At 54.7% G+C, this 20,446-nt stretch overlaps 2 protein-coding genes across 3 annotated transcripts in view; one reads left to right on the top strand and one right to left on the bottom strand.

Annotated features, from left to right (window-relative positions):
* Nucleotides 1-509: 509 nt before the first annotated feature.
* CISH (cytokine inducible SH2 containing protein) lies at nt 510-6,157 on the bottom strand. Its single transcript, XM_047775388.1, has 3 exons — nt 5,830-6,157; nt 2,350-2,570; nt 510-2,107 (listed from the first exon to the last, which is right to left on the bottom strand). The coding sequence occupies exons 1-3, from the start codon at nt 5,847-5,849 to the stop codon at nt 1,584-1,586; spliced, it is 765 nt and encodes a 254-aa protein (XP_047631344.1). The 5' UTR covers nt 5,850-6,157; the 3' UTR covers nt 510-1,583.
* A 5,474-nt stretch (nt 6,158-11,631) lies between these two features.
* Nucleotides 11,632-20,446, top strand: part of MAPKAPK3 (MAPK activated protein kinase 3) — a 28,184-nt gene continuing 19,369 nt past the window's right edge. The window contains exons 1-2 of one of the 2 annotated variants that reach the window (XM_047775353.1): nt 11,632-11,774; nt 12,050-12,325. In XM_047775353.1, coding sequence (XP_047631309.1) covers nt 12,101-12,325 — 225 coding nt within the window. In that variant the 5' untranslated portion in view covers nt 11,632-11,774; nt 12,050-12,100. Of the gene's footprint in view, nt 11,790-12,049; nt 12,326-20,446 lie in introns of both variants that reach the window. The other variant, XM_047775363.1, reaches the window with a different exon arrangement.

A 20,446-nucleotide genomic window follows, 5' to 3' on the forward strand; every position in this document is an offset into this window, starting at 1 on the left:
CCCTTCCCCAGGCCTCCTTGCAATCGGGAAAGTGAGCCTCCCAGTCACACCCTGGTGCCTTTGCATGCCCTGTACCTTCTCCCTGAATGACTGGCCCTGACTTCTCTGATTGTTGGCCTTCTCATCTCAAAAGACACTGTCCCCAGGAGGAGTCCACAGCAGCCTTTCCCCAGTATTCTCCATTCTCAAGCTTTAATTGGCATCTCCTGTTTCCACATCTCTCAGGTATGGTGCTCCTCCGCTACCACCTGCCACTGGGCAAAATGACCCTGCAGGCAGTCCTACTGGCCTTCACCTCCTGTATCCCACCTCCCAAGAGAACAAGAGGGAATGGGTGGAGAAAGGCATCTCCCTGTCCCCTCCACTCTTTAATGGGTGCCCTAGCAGGTCATGCTCAGCCGTGTAAGTTTCTGGGCCTCTGTTGACCCAGATGTAAAGTGGAGGTTAATGATAAGAAGATACAAGGGGACAAATTGTGCAGAATTCAAAAGAGGCCCCACTGAGGGCTCTATAAATGGAAGATACAACTTTATTGTCATCACAGAAAAATTAGTGGGGAAAAAAAGACTACCGAATTTTTTTTTAAGTAATAATTATTTTATAAAGTTTTATCAGATATGTATCTTTTTTTTCCCCTCTCACATGCAGGCACCTTCCTGGGAAGGAAGCAGACCCAGCAGAGCTGGAGCAACAGCCCTCAAACCAAGCATGCCCCTTGCTGACACAGACTGGCACTTCTGCAGGCCCTGTGCCTTAGGGAGACCAGCTCTGTGCACAGGGGGCTCTGCTCTGCAAGAGGGTGAGTGGCAGGCCTTGCTGGGCGCTAAAGCCTTGGCTCCATTTCCTTGTCCATTTGTCCACACTCCCAAAACAGGGCTGGGGGCAGAAGAGGATGGATATGATCACAGGTGTGGGTCAGCGCCAGGACATCCAGGACTGCCTTGGGTCCAGCAACAAACACATCTCAGGATGGGGCTCTCTAATGGAGGAACGAGAAAAGCTGGGGCAGGGTGGGGGTCTCTGGAGCACTCAAGGCTCAGGGCAGAGAGGTGGGGTTGTCTCAGCCAGAGACCAACCCGAGGAGAATGAATAAATAAATAAATACTATATAACTGTGCGGTCCCCCAGCCTGACTGGCTCCCCCATCAGGGGACTGTCACTGTCAACCTCAGTTTCTCTGGCTGTCATCCTTCTTGGAACAGAGGATGGCTGCAAGGAGGGGGCCTGCCTCAGGAACCAGGGCCGGCCAAGTCTGTGTAGTTCAGGAGGCCCAGGCAGGTGAGCGGGGGCCTGAGACCAGCCTGCAGGGTAAAAAGAGGTCCTGCCAGTCTCCCTCTCTTCTGACATATGGCCCACCACAGTGGAGCCACATGGGAGCTGGGAGCACTGGCCTTCAAGTCATGTGAAACTTGCCTCAGCCCCTTTCCCCCAGCCTGGCTCCTGCTGACTCTTCCTGGTCCAGCTGCCAGATGCACAGGGGCACCAGGATGACTGGAGGAGGCATAGTGGGAGCCCAAGTCCAGCTCGGGCTAGTGTCCCCTCCAGGGTCTGGCTGGGTGAGGCTAGGCAGATGCCAGGCAAGGTCAGAGCTGGAAAGGGTACTGTCGGAGGTAGTCAGCCATACGCCGGGGTAGTGGCAGGCAGTCCACATCAGCCACCAGACGGTTGATGACGAGGCGGCACAGGTGCTGCAGGCTTCGGGTACTGCTTCTGCGCACAAAAGGCTGCACCAGTTTCAGGTGCACAGCAGTTGCAGGCAAGCCTGGGTCACCAGGCGCATCTTCCTTAGGGGAAGGCAGGGCCGGGGTGGGTGCAGGGTCAGGACTGTCACTTCGGGTATCTGCAGCACAGGAGGCCACATAGTGCTGCACAAGGCTGACCACATCTGGAAAGGCCAGGATGCGTGGCCTGGACAGGCAGTTGGAGTCCAGGCGGAAGCTGGAGTCGGCGTACTCAATGCGCACGTTGGTGGGGCCGCGGGTGGTTTTGACTGACAGTGTGAACAGGTAGCTGGGGTGGGTGCTGTCACGTACTAGGAATGTGCCCTCTGGCATCTTCTGCAGGTGTTGCCGGGCCTCGCTGGCCGTAATGGAACCCCAATACCAGCCTAGGCAGGTGGAGAGGGGGATAAGAGACGGGTCACAGTGGAAATTAGCTGGGGCACCAACCCACGGCAGGGCAGGGCAGAGCTCAGCCTTGCCTTTCACACTTCCCTGGGGAGGGCCGTACTCCCTCTCCTCCATCAGAGTCTTCTGGGCGGGCTGTGCCTTTCAAGGTACTCACTTGGTAGAGCCAAACTTCCCCCATCAGACTTCCCAGGACATGTCCCGCCTCCCTCCTCAGGCTCACCAGATTCCCGAAGGTAGGAGAAGGTCTTGGCTATGCACAGTAGATCTTCCTCGGGGTCCAGCACCTTAGGCTCACTCTCTGGATGGGCTGGGGACTCCTCTGCTGCCTCCTCCAGGAAGGCCCCAACAGGCAAAGGCTGCATAGCTAGTTCGGGCAGCTCCAGGGACTGGGCCCACAGGGGCCGCTGCCCAGTCTGCTCCACAGCCAGCAAAGGACAAGGTCTAGAAGGGGGTGGATAGGCAGTGAGTGGAAGCCTTGTGCTCGCCCCATTTCCAAAGACCCTCCTCTGCTGCAGACTGGCTACGTGACCTTTGACCAGTCTATCTCACTAGAAGCCCCAGTTTCCTCTCTGCCCACCCATAGGATCAGTGAGACCAGAACCCCACCTCCCACTTGTCATCACTAAAGGACTCTTAATTCCTTCCCCCACATATGAACCCTCTTCTGAAAGAGACTTCTTTACCCTCCTGCTTTATTAAACAGTAATTACAGTCATCCCTCAGGTATCCACGGGGGGGCTCATGGATACCAAAATCTGTGGATGCTCGAGTCCCTAATATGAATGGCATAGTACAATGAATACACTGGGCTCTCAGTATCCATTGGTTTCACACCTGCAGATGCAGAGGGCCAACTATACTCTTTTGCACCAACCGAATATACAAATCAGTCCCTATAGGCATTTGTAGCTCACAGTGGCCAGCTGGTGTCCCCACCACACTCATAGCCTCATGATGGTGCCTTCCTGGTAGGGGTGGGCTGATTAAATGGCACGGTCCTGGTTGAACCAAGGGGATGGACCTGTGTGGGGTCTTCCAAGAGGCCCCAAGATTATGGTAGGATGTCCAAGGTCACATGCTACCTCCCCAGGGGTAAGAGTATCTATTGGAGGGATGTAGGTCCACACTGGCCAGGGCTTAGAGGCTGGAATAATCTCCCCAAACAGGTCAGACTCCTATCCTGTTCTCCCCTCCTTCCAGCTGAGGGTCTGGGGTAGACAATGGCCTCTAAAGGCACTGACAAGTCCCACCTCCTATAAATATGAGCTTCCACCAAAGGGCAAAGTACTCATCCTTCTTTCTACATCTCACCCTAACAAGCCTGCCCTACCAGGCACTATGATCTTATGCAAACTTTGCTCTTCTCTAGATGTCAGTTTTCCCACCCATCTGGTGAGGGGCCCCACCAGCCCAGACATTGAGGGGTCTGGCCACACCCTATTCTCAGTCTGAGGAGCAGCTTCCCTTTAGAGGAAGCCCGCCTGGTATGGCAATCCTGGGGCTTCCTGGGAGTGTGGGGCAAGGTGCTGGTTCCCTAGGAAGAGGCTGCTGGTCCTCTCCCACTTGTCACAGAATAAATCCTTGGCCCTCAGTTCTGGGTCTGGTCCCTTGCTGGCCCTCAAGACACCAAGACAATGAAACCCTGGGCCCTGCTCTAAAGGACAGCTCATAACTCAAAGTCATAAAAGCAAAGAATGTCACGGGGGAGTCAGGGTCTGCCTGCTCCTGAGCTGAGTCTGCCAGGCCAAAGGAAGGAAGAGCGGGGAAAGCAGTGTAGAGATGACAGCATGGACAAAAACAGCCAGGTATTGCTTATGAGGCAGGAAGAGGTAGGCAGGAGCTTGTAGCAGGAGCCAGGCAGGGGAACGAGATCTGACAGTGTAGGTTATAGGTGACTCAGAAGATTTTAATAAGTCAGGGGGCCCATGACCACTCCTAAGAAGGGGCCATAAGACCTTGGCACCCCACAGCCTGCTAATACTTTTCTACCCCCACTCTAGCTGTACCTTGGGAGCTCTGGAATCCTTCTTGGGGAACTGGAGGTTGAGTTCCAGGGGACTGGCTGATGGCTGGTCTACTGGGACCCAGAGCTCAGCTCAGGCCCAGGAGTCTTCTAGGAGTATGGTAGGCAGCTAGCCTGTCAGGTCAGATGGAGCCTCTTGGGGTGGACATGCCCACCTTAGCAGGGCACACGTGGGTGTGGGCAACCTCCAGGGTTGACGTGTATCCAGGTGTGTGAATGGCTGTATTGGTCACCACAAGCTCCTGGTGAGTGTGTATCTGGGGAGGGTTGTGTCCACAGCCTTGTCATCATCATGGTGATGCTGGTGGCTAGTGTGTTCCAGGTGAGGGTGGCCTGTATGTGTATGTACCTGCTGTGGACCCCAGCCTGTAGGTTCTGCCTGGGAACATAAGCCAATGGGGCGAACTCAGCCCTGAGAGGGAATCACCCCTCAGCAAGGGTGACAACCCAGACCTACCGTTGGGAATCCCTTGCTTCCTACCTCAGGAGGACACTAACTGGTCTGTGGCTATATGTGTGCAGGTCTTAAAAATCTTGCTCCCTGCCACCCAATGCTGGCCCTGTAGTTTCAAAGGGGCCTTCAGCTGGAGCAAAGTGAAAAATTATGGGAGCTCGGAATTGGATGGGTCCCAAGGACAAAGGCAGTGGGGGTGGGGGGAAGGTGTTCTGGAGTCCCAAAATTCAGAGAGGAGGAAGGGAGATGACGGAGGCAATCAGAGAGAAATATAGAAGTATGTACAGTCTTCCTAGCCCCTCTAGGTCTCCTCCCTGGAAACAGGACTGCTCAGAGCAAGGGGCATGTCAGCCTTGCCCCACCTTCCACCCTTCTTCACTTGGTACTATGCCAGTTTTAATAACAGCAGTCCTTGGGCCACCCAGCTCTCCCTGGCTGTGGAGCACCTACTCACATCTCCCTGGAGCTTTCTGAGCTCCTATCAGATCAGTCTGGAGAGCATCAGACTCCTTGGTTGAGGCTCTGGACGGAAGGAACGTGCCAAGAATACCCAGCTGAGGCCAAAATTCTGTCTTATCAGTCCCCACCCCACCCGTGCAAGTCTTTGGGAACTTTGGAGAAGGGAGGCAGGAGCCAAGGTCCTTCTCACTTTGGGATCCCAGATTGGACTGAAAGAAGGAGTGAGGCCACTGCGAGAATGCCTTCAGCAGGACCAGGCCAAACCTAGGGGACAGGTTTGGGGACTAACCCCCTAGGGGACTGACCTGGGGACAGGCAAGGATCTCATGCTGGCTACCCAAGAAAAGCCTAACTGGCTACCCAAGAAAAGCTTGTAGTAGGAGAGTGGATGACAGTCCAGAGAGGGGAAGGGGCTGGCCCAAGGTCACCACTAGGCCTTTGGGCCAGCAGGCTAGTGTCCAGCGATCTGGGCCCAGAAAGAGGTATGGGCTGCCTGAGGCCTCTACCTGCTCCAGACAGAACCCAAGCTTAGCCCACCCTGTGTTTCTCCAGTCTTCAGCCGACCCCCAGTTTCTCTACCCACAGTGCCAGTAGAGGTAGTGACGAAGTTGTCACCATTTCCTGCTGTCACTCCAGAGGTCTTTCCGAGCTCGGTCATCAAGCTCAACCCGTCAAGCCCCCTTAATAACTCCGTGGCTAGCACGAGGCCAGTACTCTCCCGCGTCCCAGCGCCGACTTGGGAGTGGGCAGAAAGCCGCGCTTACCCCTGAACGCAGAGGACCATGTCCCGGCAGCAGCAGCGGCAGCTCCGGAGCTGGGGCTCGGCCGGACAGCGACGGCTGAACGGAGCCAGTGGGCGCGGATCGCGCTCACAAGGTAGGCTCCCGAGGCGCACGGGCGGCGGACCGGGACTGAGAGGAGGCAGCTCAGGCCAGCGGAGAGGGAGCGGGGGGCGGGCCGGGAGGCGGGGCGGGGCGAGCAGCCTAATCTTTTGTCCTCTGTGTCCCAGCCCTTCCCGGAAGCGACGTCTTCCTAGAACCGCCGGCTGTGCGGCCGAGGGGGGAGGGGTGCGAGCGGAGGCGTCTGGTCCCTAGTCTGGGGCCAAAGACCGCCACTAAAGGAAACACATTTGATAGATTTCCAAGAACTTTCCAGGAAAATGGGGAGGGATCCTACGTGACGACCAATCGCAGTTCAGGAGGCGGAGCCGAGTGGTCAGGGAGGGCCAATTACAGCTCTAGGACTTTAGGCTGACGTGACCAGGCGAGGTTGAGTGTGACCTAGAGAACCTTGGGGAAAGACCGAGTTGAAGAAGGCTAGCGAGGTGCTAATGCTCTACCGACCCCAGCCCAGATTTCCCTCCGGCACTTGCTTTGTGGGTGACAGGCCCCATTATCTCTCTGTAGAACCAGTGGCAGCACGAGCGCCGGGTCAAAGGCCTGTCCTCCCAGCCAGCGGCTCCTTCAACGTGGTCTGTCTGGTCTGCGAGCGCCCGCTGTGGGCTTCACTTGATCCCCAAGACTGTTGGGGGAAGTGGGTAGCTTGGGGTGTGGTTTGGAGAGGAACATTGGGGGAGGGATGGGGTGCCGAGGGAGTACTCAAATCCCAGCCGGTCAACGGGGATCAAGCCTGGGGCCACCACAGCCTAAAGGATACAGGCGAGATAGTTTTCACTGAGAGCTGGGGGAGAAGGCACCGTTAAAACCTTTGCACCAGGCAGGGCCACCCAGTCTCGGCCCCAAGCTGGCCGGCCCTCCAATTTGGGAAGAAATGACTACCCATCTGAGGAAGGCAAGGATAGTGAGCCCCAGGTCACCCCACAGGACAGTCCACAAGGGTCTCTGCATTGCTGGGCCCCCTAAAAATGTGGGAGAGAGACCCGGAGTGCCAAACACCCAGAGATAAACTGAAGGTAAGATAATAAGGGTAGAGAGTTGAAGCAGTGACACCCCCGCTCCCATCTACATGGAGCACTTGACACATTTGATCCTCAACAGCTGGTATTGCCCTCTCTGTGCTGAGACCCAGGGAAAAAGTCAGAAGCCCACGCTCCCACCCCTGATCCTTTACCTTTTCCCAGTTCACTGGACTCACCAGGGAGCATCTTGAAAGAACATAGGGGCTGCATATACTTCCTCCAAGCTCTTGGGACAGAGGAGAGAGTTGGAGAAGTGGCAGGGTCCACACCCCCCTTCCCACTGCCTGATGTGTACCTTATAATCCCAGGTTCCCTGGAAAGAAGGTAAGCTTCAGGTCCCCAAGCAGGGATGACAGACTTCTGGCAGTGTCCAGAGGCTTAAATGGTAGTATCCAGGCTTTCCTCAGGGCAGTTAGGGCTGAGCTTGCCTTGCCTCAAAGGGGATGGAAAACAGAGGGGATCCAAAAGCATGGTGCTGTGAAAAGGACAAAATGACAAATAATGGTTAGGTGAGAATTGACTTCAGGGAACCCACTTCTCTATAAATTTCCTGAAGGGAAGTTGAGCTTTAGTGAAGTTTTACCAGCCCTCCTGAGGAAGCCAGAAGCTGCTTGCATGGGATGGGGATGGCTGTGGTGACCTCACTGCCCACTTTGATGGCTGGAGCACCTGGAGAGCCAGCATGGGGCCTCTGTGTAAGGTGCCATTTCTCCAGTAGGAATTGTCTGCTGCCCCACTTTACTATGAAGAGAAAGGGTCTTCACAGCTGACAAGTACGAGAGCTGGAATTTGAACGTAGATCCCTGTGGAGACAAATCCCAAGCTCTCTACCCCAAGACTCTACCCCTTTCTTCTAACTGTCACTACTTTACTGAAGACTTAGTAGGTGCCAGATGCTTTCAGCTGTTTCCAGCCCCATTTCAGCCCCCTACTACATATCGCCTCCTCTTTACAGGTGAGAAACTGAGCCACAGAGAGATATCCCCCATAGACATACCCCTTATCTTACAGGCCCTACCCCTTCCCCTACTTCCTTTCTAGGCTCCTGTGGCAAGTCAACACCTAGGCATCCTTCAGGATCCAACTTTCAGGTCCTCAGTGAAGCCTCCCTGCCTCCAGGCCAGTCAGCATCAGAACACCACGGGCATCCCCTTCAAGGCACCCCCTACCAAGGTCAGTGCTTCTGTGTGTAAACCAGAGGACCCAAGGGTTTTGCCCTCCAACTACCCTTTGTGAATTTGACAGCACTATGCATCTCCCCTGCTTGCTGGGGACAGTGGTGTCCCTCTCTTTTGCCCCAGGTGTATGTCTGCCCCAGGTGTTGCAGGTCCCTCTAGCCACCTAATTAATCATTCCTGCCCCAACTGCTGGACCCACACTGCCACCCAGTGGCAATTCCTCTCATGGTTTCATGTGCCACAACTCCACAGGTCTCCCCTCTAGAAAAATCCCTCCCCTAGACCCCAGAGATTTTTGCTGCAGGATCTCTCTGCCTCTCCCTACCCAGAATAGTCACAAGATGGGTCACAAGAACACACAGCAGTGCCTTCCTCAAGGTCTGGCTCATTTGATTTCTAAACTCTCACATGTGTGGCCTCTCCTTTCCCCTAAAGAACAGTCCATCTGAGCGTGTGTGTGTGTGTGTGTGTGTGTGTGTGTGTGTGTGTGTGTGTGTATTGAGGGAGAGAGTTCAGCTGCTCCCACCCCTACCCTGCCCAGGCATTCACTGGATCACTTAGTCACTGTAAACCATTCCAAAAGTCTCTGCTCTCATCTCCTTGAACATAGAGCTTTCATGGAGGGCTATGTGCCACCATGAACCCTTGGCTTACCATCCTAATACTGTGTCCTCCCATCAGTGTGCAGGTGGCAGATACTTACAGGAGCATAAGCAGTGAGGGGAAACCATGCTTTCTGACCTCCCTGGATCACTGCGAAACATGCGTCTATAATGAACCTACGTAGGGAATGTGTGTACTTGAGTAAGTGCTGGCCTTGATGTGGACACTGCAAGGGGAGAAGCATCACCACTGCTTACTTTTCATACATTTCAGTATGGCTTGAATTTATTATAATAAGCAAGCTTTGTTTATGCAATTAAAATTTTTAGTGAAAAGGGAGTTCCCATCATGGCGCAGCGGAAATGAATCCCACTAGGAACCACGAAGGTGGGAGTTTGATCCCTGGCCTTGCTCAGCGGGTCAAGGATGGGGTGTTGCTGTGAGTTGTGGTATAGGTCGAAGATGAGGCTCAGATCCTGCAGTGCTGTGGCTGTGGTGTAGGCTGGTGACCACAGCTCCAATTAGACCCCTAGCCTGGGAACCTCCATATGCCGTGGGTGTGGCCCTAAAAAGACAAAAAGACAAAAAATTTTTTTTTTCAGTAAAAAGGGACCGGTTTTAAAAATACAAATACAAAAATGTTAGAACAATTGTAATCTAACTCCATTTTTATAAAATAAGATAACTCAGAGACCACAGCATGCAGAGATGCCCTTGGCTATGACAAACAGCCAGCCTCCACCCTCAGTTCCCAGCCCCCTGCTTATGAATTGGGTCTTGGCTGTCCAGAATGAGATCTTGTTCAGCTTTAGGCGCATCTGGTTCAACCTCCATCAGAAAAGGCAAATCCTTCTCAAGCCTCCAAGCTGTGGAACTTTCTGTCTCACAGGGCTTCCTCCAAGGCTCTAAGATCTTGGATCATATACTCAGGTTGGGCTCAAGAACAGATGTCCTGGGTCCCGCCAGGCATAAATATGTCTGTGTTTTGTGTATGTGCATGCCTGTGTGTCTCTTTGTGCATGTGTACACATGTAAAGGTGTGATTGTGCATATGTGTATGCATATGTGAACACATGTGAGAACATGTACATGTAGATATGAGAGGAGGGCATAGTTTGAGGGTGAGAACTGGGTCATGGAGTTGTTCTTTGGGGGTTGAGATGGAGGCTCTACCATAATGGCTACTGACCTCAGGCAGGTCGCTTGACCTCTCAGGGCTTGTCTCTCTTGTGTGCCTGTGGTGTAGGCTGCCTTGGTTTGGTACTGCTCTCTCTCTTCCAGTCCCAAGGAGGTCATGGGGTGCCCAGAAAGGGCACCTACCCAGTGTCTGATCCAAAAGAAGGGCTCAGTGTGCTTAAGTTGAGATTATCATCAGGGCCTCTACCTTACTGAACCCTGCTAGCTTGAAGGTTGCCTCAAGGAGACAGGAAAGAGGGCCCCCCCACCTCCCTATCCAGCTCAAAGCCTGTGCCTGCTCTCCTGGAGCTGTGGCCCCAAAGAGCCTGGACCTGAAGTCAAGCCGTCTACATGTATCCACATGCCTGTGTGTGTTGCAGCTTAGGGGCGGGGAACTCACCTGGCTCCAATTCCAAGGCCAGAGAGTACCTTTGGATACTTAGGTGTGGAGGGAAGATAACCTAGGGATGGGACAGAGGCCTCGGTTCCTGCAATCCTGCAAGGGTCTGTAGTTGGCAGCAGAGGCCTGCACAGGGATCCTTCAAATCACACCTTTCTTGTCCCAGGTGAACCACCTTGTTCTGGGATGAGAGGTGAGAGGGATGTGCAAGAGTAGTGATTTGTCCAAGGAGACAGCTACACACTCTGCAGCTCTAGACAAGTTGTTTTCTCTCAGGGGTCCTCAGTTTCCTCATCTGTGACATAAGAGTTAACAGCCTGTGATAGGAAACCAGGTTCAAAATATGTAATCCAAGATGGGCTCAGAGTAGGGACCTAAATGTGGAAGGGAAAACCACTCAGCTAATAAAGAATATCTGTCACTGGGGTGGAAGAAGACTTTTAAAACACAACAGGAGTTTCCATCGTGGCGCAGTGGTTAACGAATCCGACTAGGAACCATGAGGTTGCGGCTTCGGTCCCTGCCCTTGCTCAGTGGGTTAACGATCCGGCGTTGCCGTGGTGTAGGTTGCCGACGCGGCTCGGATCCCGCGTTGCTGTGGCTCTGGCGTAGGCTGGTGGCTACAGCTCCGATTAGACCCCTAGCCTGGGAACTTCCATATGCCGCGGAAGCGGCCCAAGAAATAGCAAATAGACAAACAAACAAACAAAAATAAATAAAAATAAAACACAACACCATAAGCTCAAACCATAAGGTGAAAAGTTGATCCATCTGACCAAATGGGAATTTAGGATTTCTGGTCTTAGGGTACTGAATCCCAAGAGAATATGAGCAGGAGATGGACGGTAGGGAAGAGATGCCCAGAACTAGAGAGACGCGAATCACAACAAAATTCCATTTCACTTGGCATGTTGGCAAAAATTAGTACTTTAGGTAGGTGGCGGTGGGCCACCGCTAAGGAAATCGCAAGCTTTACAAATTATTCTGGAAGGTCTCAGGGCAGAGTGCAGAGAAAACACCCCACTAAAGGGGTTCCCTGAGGCTCCGAGAGAAACAAGACTTCCTATGCTGCCACTTCTTTGGTGGCTGGTAAAATTCGAGGCTCAAACAACCCACGCGGAACCTCGCTCTTTAGAGCTGGGGTCTACGGGTCCACTGGCGGAGCCTCGGTGGTTTCCGCCCCCCTCGAGAAGCCACGCCCCCTATTTCTGCCGCTGCTCTGGGCGGGCCCCGCCGGGCCCCGCCCAATCCTGCCAAGGGCCTCCTGGCCCTTTAAGGCTGACCAAGCCCGGCCTCTAGTCTGGGACGCGTGGGGGAGGGGGGCGGTCACATGGGCCGACGGCTGCGCGGCTCGGCTCCGGGCTCCCGCGGCCGCCGGCTCCGGCTACTGCCGCCCCTACCTCTTACCGGCCCTGCAGCCGGGTGTACTGCCAGGTACGCCCTCGCCAGGTACACTTTCCCTGGGCCCCCTCCACCTCCCACTCCCGGGACCTCGCGGCCCTTTCCCCTCTAGATGGGTGGCCGGGCGGGACTCTTCTGTGCCCCGCTGCGCGACCACCGCCCCCCTGCCGCGTCTCCGTACACTCCAGCAGTTTGCTTGGCATTCCCAGCCCTGTCCCTGGCCCAAAACCCAGTGTGGTTCAGGGGCTCCAAGGCTGGGGTATATTGAAGTAATCTGAGCGGAACTCACTCTTCCTTTCTTCCCCAAGTGGCCTTGGACACGCCAGGCTGGGGCCGCCTCTGAGCGCCCCGCGGGGGCCATGGATGTCGAGACAGCAGAGGATCAGGGGGGCCCTGCGCCCCCGCCAGGTGTACCCTGCGGAACTTGCTTAGCAGGCGCTCCGGCCCTCGGGGGGCGGCGCGAGCCCAAGAAGTACGCAGTGACCGACGACTACCAGTTGTCCAAGCAGGTGCTGGGCTTGGGTGTGAACGGCAAGGTGCTGGAATGTTTCCATCGGCGCACTGGGCAGAAGTGTGCCCTGAAGGTCAGTGACCCTTCACTGCCGTGTGGGTGACCCAGAGGGCCCAGCAGCAGAGACCTGTGGCCTCGGGGCCTCTGTTAAGCTTCTTATGCTCAGCATCTTCTTCCGCCCTCTTACTACCCGGTAAGGACAGGCTCCCTTCTTTACAGTTGGGGAAACTGAGGCTAGGCCTAGGGAGGGTGTCCTGTGCCAGGGAGCAAGGGGGTGGAGTCAGTATGCGTACAGCCTGCTGTACCCGGAAGCAGGGAAGGAGTGGCTCCTGACTCTGGGTTTCTGACTGGGCCCAAGGAGGGCCTTCCTTCAGCTTGGCTGCTCCTTCCGTGAGAAGCTCTTCTGACTGGAATGGGTCTAAGTTTCTTTCTACCTGAGAATGAGTCCCTGTGAAAGCTTGAAGTGGGGCTGCATTCTCCTGTGGCCCCTGCCTGCCTGGGCTCCTGGGTGGGAGCCTCCCAGGGCTGACTGGTGGGTAAGGATGACACCCATCACACCTGTGAGCAGGAGCTGCTGATGGGCTTCAGCTGAGTCACCAGACCCATGTTGAAAGGGGCAGGTCCTATCCAAGTCTGACCCACCTTGTTTCCTGGGCAGAGGGCAAGCCAGCCAGCTAGCCACATCACACCAGAGGCTCCTTGTAGGCCTAGCTGAGATCTCAATGATACAGGTGGAATCCAGGGAGTCCTGAGGGTGGCTGGTCTAGCTATGTAGTTCTGGTTTAGGTCATATATAGAGTTCTGGGCCCAGGACCCTGCCCCATACCCAGAATCCCTTGAATCTGGGGGTCATCACTGGGAAATTTACTTAATTGCAGCCATGCCAATGGCAACCTGAATGGTAGAACATGGCAAGGAGAGTGGCTCCTAGAGGTTAGAATACAGCAAAGGATAAGAAGACATTGCAATTATGAGCCCAAGTGCAGAGTCCTACAGATGTAGCTCTCATCTTTGGCCTGCATTTGCCAGTTCCATGATCTTGGACTCTTAAAATCAGGTTTCTGCTCAAGGGTTTATAAGATAAGGAGTTGACGTGAGCTTGGAAGAGATGATGTGTGTAGAATAATTGGTACAGGGCCTGATGCAGGGTGTACTGCCAGGTACGCCCTCGCCAGGTACACTTTCCCTGGGCCCCCTCCACCTCCCACTCCTGGGACCTCGCGGCCCTTTCCCTTCTAGATGGGTGGCCGTGGCATGGACAGGCTATAGGACTTATTTAGGGTACAGAGGCTGCAAGTATCCTAGCAGGAACCTGGGCCCAGCTCCCTGTGTCTTTCCCAATGGTTTTAGGGCTGATAGAGAGGATCATCTCCCCAGGGTGATCTTGGAGACCACAAGAATGGGTCCAGAGGATGCTCAGGGCTGGGCTGGTGAGGCTGGGTCTTAGGAACAGCTTCTTTGCTTACTAACCCAACAGTGGAGTGGGGTTGGGGGCCCTTTTGGAGCCCCAGGCAGGGGATTCTCTGAGTCCTTCAGGAAAAAGATGGCTCTTCTGAGGGGAGATGGGGCTGAAGAGGTGAGAAGTGAGGGTTTCCACCCTCTCCCTCAGCATCATCTTCGTCCTTTCACCCCTGCTAGGACACCCGGCACAGTCAGGATGGGCAAGGGACCAACTGAGGCCAGAGCATCTCTTCGTAAAACCAAGGCTTTGGCCTTGTGAGCCAGGGCTGGGCTCTGACCAGCTCCTGTGGTACTCCTGCTGCTGTGAGTGAGGCAGGAATGGAGTGGGAGGCCAGAATTCATGGGCCCAGGCAGCAACAGCTTTAATCAGGACTGCACCCAGGCCCTTCTCCATAGGTGCTGTGTCTGACAAGTGACTTCTGACTGCAACAACTTCCTAAGCACCTCTTCTTGAATCTAGGGCTTCAAGGCTCTCTGTTCTGGACTGGAAACTAGGGCAGGCCTAGAACTTTAGGCTTTTTGGATGAACAAGTCTAGGGATACTGGTGTGGCACCTTCTGGACCTTGTGGTTGGTCCTCAAGGAGAACATGGATTAGATGTGCCCCCCACCCCCACCCCAGCATCTTCTTGTTCTTGCCAACCCTCCATCCCCCTCCGGTGACCAAGCCTAGAAATCCCTCCGCAGCTAGGCAGGTCCTCACCATCTTCCAAGATGGGATGAGTACAACCTCTAGCACATCGTACCTGTAAGTGAGGGCTCTAGCCTCGGGAAGGTAGGTGGCACTTTTCTGCTTATAGCCTCTGCCCCCTGCCCAGGAGATCCAAGACCAGGGGACTTCAGCACATGGGCAGGCCTGGGCCCCAGGAGCTCAGCCAATCCATGAATGGGTCTCAGCCGTCTCTGCCTCTGTCTAGCCAGTCACTCCAGTTCAGCCTAGCTCTGTGCCTCTCTGCTTCCACAGAGCTACATCCCGGGTTCCCAGTCTGGCCTGTCTTTGTCTTGTAACCTGGACATGTACAGGCTGATTCTGCTGTTCTTGGTGGTCCAGGCCTAGTGTCCTAGCCTTCTTCCATGCCTGTCCTCTTGGCCCTGTTGCTCAGTGTGGCAGATAGTGCCTAGCTGAAGCTTGGAACACAGCTGGCACTCATAAAAACAGGAAGAGCTGTGGTTGATGTCCCTGTAGCTGTTGCTATTCTTTGGGGGCCGTTGAAAAGTAGGCTCCTCCTTCTGGGGAGCTGGGCCTCTTCCCCTTTCCTTCAGCCCCTGACCGCTGGCTTGGTCCATCCTGGCCTCGTTCACACTCAGCAGGTCTCTCCCAAGGCCAGCTTCTGCCACAGTTCTGTCATGCCATTCTCTACTTCACCCTTAGCACTTGCTGCTGTCCCTTTGGCAGGAACTGGAGGTCTCCCTGCCAAGTATCTGGGATGGGGGACTGCCTCCTACTGACCTCTTGCTTGTGACTCCTTCCAGGCCTAACTAACTGCCACCCTTTAGCTTTACTTCTCACTGGATACAGACTCATCAACTATCACATCTCATCTGTTACCCAGCCCCTCCAACCTTATCCCATATGTGAAAATCAGTACCTGGACCTGGACCTGGACCAGGAGAGGTCACATGGCTTGATTGGGATGGGGATTATTGCAGAGGCCATAATCTCCTCCCCTCCTGACTTCCTGCCAAGCCTACTTGTGGTCCTTGGCCTCCTGACAGGCAGAAGTGACAGTGGCACTTGGATAAATAAAAACAAAGCCTTGAGACTGAGGGTGTCTGCAGTGGAAGTCTTCTTTCCTGCCCCTACTCTCTGGGCTCTGGGTCCACTGAAAAATGTTAGAACCCTCCTGGAGCTTCCAGGCCCTCCTCTTCCTGTCTTTTTCAAAGAACCGAGAGGTGAGGTGCTGGGTTCGCCTGCCCAGGAGATCCCTGCAGTGTTCCATGGGTGGGGCTGGCCTGTTGGAGCTGGTGCTGTGGAGCTGGATTTGAGACTGGGTGGGGCTGCAGGGAAGGCCAAGTACTTTCTCACTTGGCAGCTGGTCCCCCTTCACCTACCATCTCCAGACCAGTCAGATCAGCTTCTGTGGGGCGTCCTGTTTACTGAATCAATGAATCAGGAAGCATGAGGAGGGCTGGTGGCCCTGCACAGTGGGAGTGGTTTTGCTGCACCTGAGCATCTCCCCAAGCTGCTCCTCTCCTGGAAGGAAAGAATCTGAGGAGCACAAGCTCTGCCACACTCAAGTAGGGCCTTCTGAACTGCCAGGAGTGCCTAGGGAAGGCATCAAACCTTGAGAAATGCAAATAGTGGGCTTTGGGGGTGGGAGCCAAGGTGGCTTCTTTTAAGATGCTTCACACCCTGCCCAGCTGGCCTTGATCGCAGCTGTAGAAGCTGCGCTCCTGGCCTACTGTCAGGGTCCCCTCTGCTGGGACTTCCAGAACCTTTTTTCCATCCCACCCAGGAACTGATGGCATCTCCCCAGGCTTCAGGCCTTGGTGTTGTGGATTCTAATATTCTCGTGAACAGCTAACAGTTTTCCAGAGCATTCTCTCTGGCAGACTCTGTCCCAAGTGTTCAGTACATGTTATCCTATCTAACTTGTCATTCCCATTTTATGAATGAAGACACTGATATTCAGAGAGGTGAACAACTTGCCCAAGGTATAGAGCTGGTGAGCGGCAAGATGAGTGAGCCTAGGCAGTTTGATGCCAGAGTCTTAGCACCTAAGTCACCTCATACCATGCAAGTCTGTGGGGGCATGGCAGGGTCTCTGAGAGTTGGCTCCTGGAAGAATGGTGGCAACGTATTCCGTGGCTCCACTGGGCCCCAAGTGATGCTGCTGCTATTTGTCTATATCTGTCCAACTCTCCTCACTGTACAGAACCCACAAGGGCGCTGGTGGCTTTGGAACTGCCTCAGAAAGGTTGTATAGTTTGTGCCAAGCCTTGTGAATCTCAGACAAGCCAAGCCCAGCAGAGTCCAGGGTACCACCAGTAGGAAGTCAGGTTGGTGATGGACGAGAGGAAACTGTCAGGACTGGGCAGTCAGGGAGGTTTTCTGGAAGAGATTGCCAGCTTCAGTGCCGGCCTCTGGTCTGAGAAGGATGTAAATGACAGAGGAGGGCACAGGGTATGTATGACAACATGCCTGGTTTGGACAGCTCAGCACCTGCTGTGGAGGACCACTTCCCCATTCCCAGTCTTGTGTTCTGATAGGATGTGGCTGATCTTAGCAGGGCTGGGGTCCAGGCCCTGACAAACCTTGGGGAGTCATGGAAGGACCAAAGGGCTGGGTGGAAGAAGAGGCACTTAAATAGGGCTTGAAGAATGAGGAAAAAAGGTCAGCAGTGATTCTACAACTCAGATGTGCTGTGCTGTCTCAAAGCAGGAACCTAGGGACAGTTAGCTACTGAGCCTGAATCCTGCTTCCCACCACATATTCAAACCCAGCATTCAGCGGCACCACAAAGGTGATGATTTTGCAAAAAAATTCAGAAACTATGTTTTTGTAACGTCAATCTCATTTGCTCACAACTCAGATGAATACCTCGTCCCACCAGAGGCCTCTGTCTTGGGTGCTCTCTTTCGCTAGGTAGGCAAAAAACTTCCCTCCTTCTCCCAGGGCTTGCTTTCATAGCATCACTAGGACCCTTGTGGAGCACTGTTGCCAAGGGTGCTGTGGGGGCTTCTGAATCACCTGGGCTGTTGTTCACTTCAGGGCCTGATCTCCATGACAGCAGAGGTCTGTTGAGGTTTGCCTTTAGGGAAGCTGTTTTCCTACTTGGGTCCCTCATCTTCTCCCAGGGCCACCCTGGGACATCATCATAGGAGATCCCTCTGAGAGAGCAGCCTCTGGAGCATCCAGCTCTGTAGCCTGCCCCGCCCACCCCCAGCCTCCTTTGGTTCCAGCCTGGCAACTGGCTGCCATTTGCCCAAGGTGATGGCCACCAGGCATGGGCTGGTGATGGTGGTCGTCCCCAGGTGAGGGCACGCTCCCAGCACATTTGTGCTGTAAAATTGTGCCCCAGACCCTACCTGGCTAGCTGGATCTGCTGCTCTCAGGGCACAGAGACCATGGCTCCAATGGACTCCCTCAGGCCCCACTGTTTTCCCAGGAGAACTTTAGTTCTGTTGCCCACCCCCCACCCATTCCAGGTCTTGTGTGGCTCCACATGAGAGGCTGCCTGGAGTTGAGAGAGGAGCAGGACTCTGGGCTTGAAATCCTTCCTGCTGCTTTCTCCCAAAGTCACCTTAGAAAAACAGTTTCTGAATTTTTTTTTGCAAAATCATCATCTTTGTGGTGTAGCTGAAGGCTGGGTTTGAATATGTGGTGGGAAGCAGGATTCAGGCTCGGTAGCTAACTGCCCTTGGGTTCCTGCTATGAGACAGCACAGGCCATCAGACACCGTCAGAGGGCAGAGCTCTCATTTGGGGTAGCCTGGGTGCATTTTTTTGGAGGCGCATTATTGGCCTTCAGGAGGACTCACTTGCCCTCATCCTGCACCTGGGGAAGCCAGCCCCTTGCCGGGATGGAAAGAATGGTGTGAAAGAAACTCCTCCCCACCCGCCGCCCTTTTGGAACTAAGTGGATTAGGCCCTGTGTAATTGTGATTAAAATCCTGCTGTGTGGGAACCCTGGGGGTGTATTTAGGGCTGGCATACCAGGCTGCGCCAGGCTGCATTGGGGAATAGGAAGCCTCAGGAGGCCTTTTCAGCACTGGACAGGCTGGAGGCAGAGAAGATTGATTTTTTTTTTCCTTTTTTTTGCGTGTTTGGGATTAGGGCTGCCTTTTCCTTTAGACTAAGGCTTTGTCTCTGCCGCTTTCTCTTTGTGCTGCTTTCTCCCTTTCTGTCTTCTCTGCCTCTGTGTCTCTCTCCTTTTTTCTCTCCTATCTCTGTTTCTCCTGCTGTGGCTGTCTCGCCCCTCTCAGGCCCTGCCACTCTCTGTCTGGCTCATGGGTTTTAGGCTTGCCTGCCTCTTTTCCTGCAGCCTGTAGGCTGAGGGCAGGTGGAGGACAGATGGGGACTGGTCCAGTGCTCAGGACTCATCCTAGTCGTTCTGAAAGTCTGCCCCACCCCCTGTGGTAGGGTGAGGGGAGGGCAAGAAGGAGTGCACCTGGCTGTGCCACTTACAATGTTTCCTCCTGCTCCTGGCCTTGACCAGGTGCTGGCTGCCTTGGCAGCTGAGCAGTGGCGTCAGGAGCATTTGGGTTAAACCTGTAACCTGAGGCGTCCCCTGTGGAGTGTGGGAAGGCAGCCTTGGCTGTGGCTTCTGCTGGTGGATCTCCTTTCATGGCTCAGTGGTCCAAGACCAGACCAAGAGCACTGTGACTCCCGAGGATTCCCTGGCTGCGGTTGGGGAGAGAAGGGGCCAGAGCCTCCAAGCAGCTAAAGGGGGCTGGGAGGGCTTGAGATGTGAGGCAGAACTGTGTGCTCCCTGTGCGAGCTGGGATGAGCACCGCAGAGCAGCTGGCTCTCTGGCCTGTACCCTCCACATGACCCCTCCCCCCACCCCCAACCTCCAGGAAGCTCAGAGTCTATTTTCAGGAGCGCGAAGGGCCAGGGCCTTGACCTGCCACATTCATCGTCTCATTTCTCCAAGGGATCATAGCTTGTTCCATAACCGTTCCCTCAACATAAACAAGCCCCCTTCTCAGGATGTGGTGACAGACTGGCTGGTGCTCTCCATGCCCTCTGGTAGCAGCAGCACAGGGGGTGGGAGGTGGGGCTTGGAGGGTGGGGATAAAAGCACCCACTTATCCCTTCAGCGCTTCCTACATGCTGAACACAATAGCAGAATCTAAGAGTGGGTTGTTATCACCCCCATGTCATGGATGCAGAGACTGAGGTACAGAAAGGTGCAGTAACTCAGTTGGGGTCACATAGCAGGATGTGCCCCAGATGGACTGGAACCCTGGCCTGTCTGGCAGTCAAGTTGTGGCCCTTGGCCATCCTTTCCTGTATTCCAGGCTCGGTGGGATCAGCTATGCTCCTCTTCCAGGCCAGTCTGCCCATCTATAAGATGAGCAGGCCCTCTGCCTGACAAGTGTCTGCCTTCTGGCTTTTGGTGGGCAGTGATTGTGGGCAGTGCCAGGGAAGCAGGCAGGTGGTGGGACCTACTTTGCCTCCTGCTAGGGCTGCTCTTGCAAGAGGGCAGACAGCACGGAGGCTGGCTAGAGGTGCCCCAAGATGCCTCTCCTAAGCCAAGCTAGCACTGGTGTTGCCAGGGGAACAGTCAGTTGTGGTGACACCACCAGCAGGGTATGTGTTCTGCTGGGGACAGACACTCTGGGGTTATGACTCAGTTTTGAAGCCCCCTCACTGGTGCACTCCATGGCTCAATCTTTGAGTCAGCCCGAACCTAAACCAGGGTGTGTCCTTACCCCAGAGAGCCTGAGAGTAGGGATGAGTCACTGCAGCCCATTCCCATGACAGGAGTGTCCCTCAGTACCGCTGACCGCCTTTCCGGTCTCGCAGAGGGCAAGGCCTTCCTCCGTCTTCTGCTTCCCCTTCTTCAGGGCTATGGCTCCAGAGACCATGAAACTGGAGCCAGCTGGGTGTCAGAGGCCTGGGAGCCTTCCAGCTGAACAGGAGCAGGAGGGGGCGGGGAGCTGGGGGCCAAGGGAGGCTGGAAGCCTAGGTATTCGAGTTGCCCTGCCTTCCCTGGGAGGAGCCCTAGTAAGGAGTTGGCTGCTTGTACTCACCCAGGCCTGTGTGGGGAGCTGCAGGGACATGGATGA

The sequence above is a fragment of the Phacochoerus africanus genome, chromosome 1 (genome assembly GCF_016906955.1).
Source record: "Phacochoerus africanus isolate WHEZ1 chromosome 1, ROS_Pafr_v1, whole genome shotgun sequence".
Classification (NCBI taxonomy): domain Eukaryota; kingdom Metazoa; phylum Chordata; class Mammalia; order Artiodactyla; family Suidae; genus Phacochoerus; species Phacochoerus africanus.